The 6541-nt window shown below is 38.5% G+C and overlaps 1 protein-coding gene across 1 annotated transcript; it reads left to right on the top strand.

Annotated features, from left to right (window-relative positions):
- The first annotated feature begins 356 nt into the window (after window positions 1-356).
- STARD4 (StAR related lipid transfer domain containing 4) lies at window positions 357-5574 on the top strand. Its single transcript, XM_029910959.1, has 5 exons — window positions 357-398; window positions 1094-1221; window positions 2435-2561; window positions 3707-3821; window positions 4836-5574. The coding sequence occupies exons 1-5, from the start codon at window positions 357-359 to the stop codon at window positions 5060-5062; spliced, it is 639 nt and encodes a 212-aa protein (XP_029766819.1). The 3' UTR covers window positions 5063-5574.
- Window positions 5575-6541: the final 967 nt, after the last annotated feature.

The raw sequence follows: 6541 nt of genomic DNA, 5'->3' as shown, positions 1-6541 counted from the left end.
CCCCCCCTTACTTGCTGCAGGCAGCCCTCCCCGCGTCCCCCTGCCCCAGCTCCCTCTGCCTAAATGACGACGACGACCGGGGCAGCCGAAGATCTGGCCGCCGCGGTCACTGCCGAAGGACCCGAAATGCCGCCCCCCAAATGCTAGTGCCCTAGGCGACCGCCTAGGTCGCCTAATGGGTTGCACCGGCCCTGTGTAGAGGAGAGGGTTGGAGCTTGAGTGCTACTGAAGCTCGAGTTAGTAATGCAGTGGGGACTCAGCTTAAGTTCCTTTTGCTGAGACACACTCCAATCTTTTTCCTGGGTCAGGCAACAAACTTTGCATTTGTAAACAAATGGTGTGATATTGCTGCATTGATGTGTCTTACATATGGTTTCTTGCTAGATGTTGTCAAGGTGGTAAGTAATAAACCTGGCCTCTTTAAAAATGTGAAGAACCGTATTAAATGTTGTCATTCCTTAAACATGTTAAATAAAAATCATGCCTCCTATTTTTGTTTTAATAAAGAAAAAAAGCTAATGCCCTGTAAGGACCTACTAGCCAGGTGCCCTTGATAATGAGCCAACAAAAAAGCTTGTTTATGGCAAAAAGTAAGGTCCTAGTCACTATGTCCAATTTTAGCAAAACTATTTTTTTTAAAAGTATATGCAATGGTATAACTAGAACTTAGCATATGCTTAAAAAATTGAAAGCAGCCTGCTTTCCAATTTTTCTGCTACGTGGTAGTACATTTTGTTATTTTTTCCTGGCGTCATTGCTAACAAGTTTCACACAAAGTATTCAATGCAATAATTTCATGGCTAAATTGTGTTTTAATAATAATGTAGGGGGTTACAGACTGGTGCTGAACCTATTTTAGTCCCTGAACAAGCAAAGCACTGAAGCATGTTAGTCACATTGACTCACAGGCTTAAAAGTTAAGCATATGCTTCAGTGCTTTGCTTGATCAGGGCCTTAACTTTAGGATAACTCTGTTTCTGACAGAATTCCAACACTTGATACTGAGAAACAGCTCATTTGAAAGAGTGCATTTGCATGTTGTTGGTAAAAATATTTTTGTATAGCTCATATGTTTTCATGCCTAAACCTGTAGAATTACCCAGATATAAAACTGATGCACACTTTAGAAGTGTACATAAATAATAAATATGGTATTCTTCCACTTTTCCAGAAAGATGCAACTGTGTGGCGGAAGCCATCAGAAGAATTCAGTGGATACCTGTAAGTTTACCTTCATACTAGATAAGTAAGTTTGTGGGACTTTAAGATGTTAACAGAAGTTGGAAATGGGGGATGTGGAAAAACCCATTCGAGCATCCAGTCCATCGCCTTGTCAGTATAGAGTTAGTCCCTATAATACTTATCTTAGAGTTTAACATTTTAATGCCTGCATCTTGTATATTGTCTATAACAAGACATGTAACTGTCAATGAAGACTCAGTGAAATTCTTGGTCCTTTGATATCAGTGGTAAAACTTCCATTGGCATCAAATGGGGCAAGATTTAATCCTTAGAGTTCTTAGAAAAGTCATCTGCAAGTCAGAGCACTAAGTCCAAACTTGTTGGCCCTTGCATTTGACAGCTCACCTTTCATAATGCTGGTAATCTCATGTACCATGAAACCCCCAATGGGCTAAGAAGCCATCCTATGGTTGGGAAGAGTTGTGTGTATGTGGCAGGTATGGGATCTGGTAACTTGGTGAAAGCTTCCAAGAGCCCACTAAAACAGCTAAACAGTTTCAGATGACTTTTGAATGTGTCGTGGTTTAAACTAAGGTATCTATTTGGTATTCTAATTGGCTACCAAGGCATATTTTGGTTGCTCAGTCTCAGTGGAAAAAACTGACTTACTAGTATTGGAATTACCATTTATTTGTGCTTTATGGAGATTTGACTCCTCCTCACCCCTTTTGTTCTCCCTTTCTGTGTTTCTTCTTTGCCTTCCCCTTCACCTCCGCCCCCCCTTTTACTTTTTCTTGTCCCTCCTCTTTTCCCTAGCTGACTCTCCTGCTCATGGGAGAGGAACAGCAAATTGACAAGCTGTTTCAGAGATGGAGGATGTCAGTTTTGCTCTACCTCTCCATTTACCCATGCAGTGAGAAATACAGTAGTGATGTATTGCAGAAAATGGCCTCTCACTGTGGGTGTCAAAAAGGGACAGCATGAATGGGAGTACATCTTCTTATTGATCTTAAAATAAATTTTAAAAAGCTAAGGAGTCATATCACATGGACTGAGAAGAGGGTTTGCAATTTGAGAAATACAGAATGTAGCTTAAGAACCCTTTTCTCTTAAAATATCAGTTACTGCAAGGGAAAGGACTGGGTGTTGAATACGTCTTTTCCCATATGAACTTGTCTGATAGAATTGTTTTATCTCCAGATAACGTGTGTACAGTAAGTGGAAAGCTTAAAGGATTTCATATTTTAAACAGCTACAAAGCTCAAGGAGTTGTGGAAGACATTACCAACAGAGTAGTAGATCATATTCGTCCTGGACCTTATAGACTAGATTGGGACAGCTTAATGACTACAATGGACATTGTTGAAAAGTTTGAAGAGGTAAAAATTTGTCTTTTATTCTTATAAATAGAACATGTATTTGTGTGGATGTAAATATGTATTCTACAGTGCATCCTAGCAATTGCATCATCTTACGGTGATATTTTGTGATATAGCCTGAGAAATTAATCCATGCACATGTCTATACATTTTATTTTATGGTGTAATCTCACATATATAGAGGAGCATATAGTATACATTTCAGAAGCTTGTTGAATTGGTACAGAATTCCACCATTGCCAAAATTAAGGATCAAAGGGTAAGATTTAGTAGGTTATGCTCTGGCATCTTCCAATAAAAATCCATGTTCTGAGGGAATTAAAACGTCTTATTTTTACTTTGAATGCAATATTTAGAGCTTTATATCTTTTATCCTGTGGGATGTAGCTTTATTTTTTTTTTTTTTTTTTAAAACATTGCAAAACTACCAACTCACCTGTTCCCTGTGGGCTGGCTCCACTATGCCCTCAGGGTTTTGTGCTTGGAACCTGAATAGTGACTGCAGTGGGTCAGGACTTACCAAAAAAGATAGGTTTGAAGTTCATTATGTGCTGACTGTTAGTCTTGTCCTGGTTTTTGGAGACATTCAGTACAGCACTTCAAAGCCTTTGGTTTATACATTGGTCACTTTTTACATCCAATTTTCCTGGCTTTAAGTTAGATCTTTACAGTGAACTATTTTACTTATTGTGTTAAATACATAGAAGATTAGTATCGTTTTTAGAAATTTGTTGTTGAAGATTACTGCATTCTATTTTATTACTAGCTTGGTGAATCAGAAGCACTTTGCAGAGCTGCCTAGTAGTTAGTGAAAAGGACTCCTGGGTTTTATTCACAAAATTTTTGGGTGTCCAATTTTAGACATCTAGAGCTTAACTTAAGCCAAGGACACTCAGCTTCTGTTGTCTTTACTTGCAGTTGCTCAACACTTCCAAGTTTTAGGCACTTAAGGCCTAATGTTGGACACTTTTGAAGATGACTCTTTAATCTGCACCTTACTGTAGCCATCTGTAAAATGGGTAGCTTAGTAGGGAAGGTGGGATATAAGTAAAAGCTTGCATTTTGTTGAAAATGCAAGCTTCATATAAACATTTAAGACTTCTCTTTGGTGATACATGGTTCATTGTTTTGCTATCCTCCTGAAGAATTGCTGTGTAATGTGCTACACCACTGCTGGCCAGCTGTGGAACATCATTTCCCCAAGAGAGTTTGTTGACTTCTCTTACACAACTCCGTATGAAGAGGGGCTTCTAACATGTGGTAAGATGTCATTGACCACTACTTTTTCTTATTTTGCAACAGATTACCATATAGTTAAGTGCACACGCTGTTCTGAACCCCTTTTAAACTGGAACTTTTAAAGGCTTTACAAGATAGTCTACTGAAAGTGTTGCAAATGTACTAGAGTGCTCCTGTATAGCACTTTACATATTCAAAGCCACATACAGGTCTGTTGCATCTTATGCACATTTAACATGCACGATTTCAGCTTTACGCGGTCGGCCAAAAAAAAAAAATCAAAAAAAGAGAAAAATAACAATTTTAATACTGTACCTGTAGTGCGGGTGATTCCACCCACCATTACACTCAATGTAATTTTGACTATACGCGATTTTCGCTTTACGCACTGACTGCGGAACATAACCCAGCGTAAGATGCGACAGACCTGTACAAACATTAGCCAAGCCACACAACATTTCTGCATATTAAGCAAGTATCACCATATTATGCATGTGAAAATTGACAGAGAAACTGTGATATGCCCAAAGCTACACAGTGAATCAGATGGAGTGGAAATAGAACTTGCTTATAAATGGGAGTCAACTCTGGTGTAAAGTTATTGCTTGTCCAGTGAGAGATGGTTTGAATGAAGAATGGGCAACCTCCATGCATTAAAACTACAATCCAAATCTTGGCTACTGATCCAAGCTTCTCTGAGGTGTGCCCGTCACTACTTGTAATATCCATAAGTAGAGACTCTTACCTTGCATTTGCTCTTTCAGACTCTTTATTTATTTCACATCTCTCCTCCACTCTCCCCCACCCCGCCCCGCCTTCCCCCATCCCCTGCAAACAAAAGCTTTCTTTTGGGTCAGTTGGCTAACTATATAGTGGAGCACATTTATTCAAAGGGCTTCTGCCATAGGATTTCAGTGAGATGTGCCCATGGATCCAAGAACAGAACTAGGCCCTGCAACTGTGTACATATGACAAGAAACATGGCTTCGTGATCCAATCTTTTACTGACTTTTGTAACTTTTTTTTTTTAATTAGGAATAAGTCTAGACTATGGAGAGGTGAGACCTAATTTTGTCCGTGGATTTAATCACCCCTGTGGCTGGTTCTGTGTCCCGCTTAAGGATCGTCCTGACCAAAGTCTTTTGACGGGCTTCATCCAGACTGAACTGCGAGGGATGCTTCCTCAGTCTGCAGTAGATACTGCTATGGCTAGTACCCTGGCAAACTTTTACTCTGACCTCAGAAAGGCACTGAAAACATAATCAACTATTGACCTAGATTTCCATACATGTCTTGCAATCATCTGTTCCTCCTTCCTGTATTGTATCAAAGCTTTGATTAGGTTAGCAGGTGCTGCCTAGGGGGTATGCATACATCCCTGGCTTAACATGTGGGTTTGTGTTCCTTGCTGAGCTCTGAAAACGTATAATGTACAGACTGAACATACAAAATCATCTGCTTCCAAGGAACATAGCTCAGAATTGGGGCTCAACCCTGGTAAATATCAAGTTAACTCAACTCTCACTGAAATAAGGGGAGTGGAGGAGTACTCATTACTTTGCATGTTCAGACCAGCTGTGCTGCCAGCATCTTATTGAAAATAGAATTTTATAGTGTATACCTTTTTATTTTTAAGGAGCTCCTTTAAAAGTTTGAGAAAGATATAGTCTGTATGTGCATGTTTCTATTTTTTATACATTTTAGTTTAATCCAAAATGAGATTTTAACAGTCTGTATTAAGTCTCAGAGTGGAATTCCCCAAAGGGATATTAAATTGCATATTATCACTTAAAAATTGAGCTATTATTTGAGAGCTAAAGATTGACATTAGCAAATACCTATGTTATTGGCATTTCCTAAATATTAGTCTTATCTATGACTGGAAGACTTCTTAAATACAGTAGTTACGTCAAGATACTAAATATTTAGTAGGAATGCATTTATAGCTGCTCAGAGCCTATTGAAGTCAACAGGAGTCTTTCCATTGTTTTTATTAGTGATGGATCAGACCCACATTAATCGAAGCACAAAACCCCAAGACATCCATCCATTATCCCTTCGTGCAACTTAGCTTTTAAAAGCAGAAATGTATTTATGTATCTAAACCTGTATCTACTGTAGATTGGGTTTTACTGGTTACTGTTGGAAACCCTAACCCATTTTTTCCCCACAGTTCAATTTAAAAAAAATCACTCAGTAACATTTTTAATTCCCTCCTCAACCCCCTGTATCTTTCTTTTGGATTATATCATAAAATTTGAGGTTAAATATTACATCTGGATATGGAAGGAGCTGATAAAGGCAATGTAACAGCTTACAGCTTTTCCCATGTTAAATGACCAAACATTCTCTGAATTGAAAATTGGGTGTAACTAACCACACTAAAATGCTCTGCAAACATGAATATTTTATCTGTTTAAAAAAAGGAAAAAAAAGTAAATCTCAAGAACCTGGGTAAGCAACAAGCAGAAACCCAAACTCTAGTCTCATTCAAAGCCATATGAAAACTAAGAGCCAAATTTTTAATGGTATTTAGACAGAGGAGGTAGATGCCTTAGGCTCGTCTGACAATTCCGTTGGATACCTAGCTACATCTTTAGGTGCCCTAAATATCTTTAAAAGTTTGGCCCTGAGCATTTAATAATAATTTCTATGCATCTTTCGGAAAACTACATAGTTACCCATGCAACACTACAAATGCTTAATCGGTATGTCATTTGTTTGATTAGGGTTTGCTTTAA

Source organism: Terrapene carolina, unplaced genomic scaffold (assembly GCF_002925995.2).
Source record: "Terrapene carolina triunguis isolate 2854851 unplaced genomic scaffold, T_m_triunguis-2.0 Scaffold69, whole genome shotgun sequence".
Lineage (NCBI taxonomy): Eukaryota > Metazoa > Chordata > Testudines > Emydidae > Terrapene > Terrapene triunguis.
The sequence above is the reverse complement of the archived record's forward strand: the minus strand, read 5'-3'. Positions and strand labels throughout refer to the sequence as shown.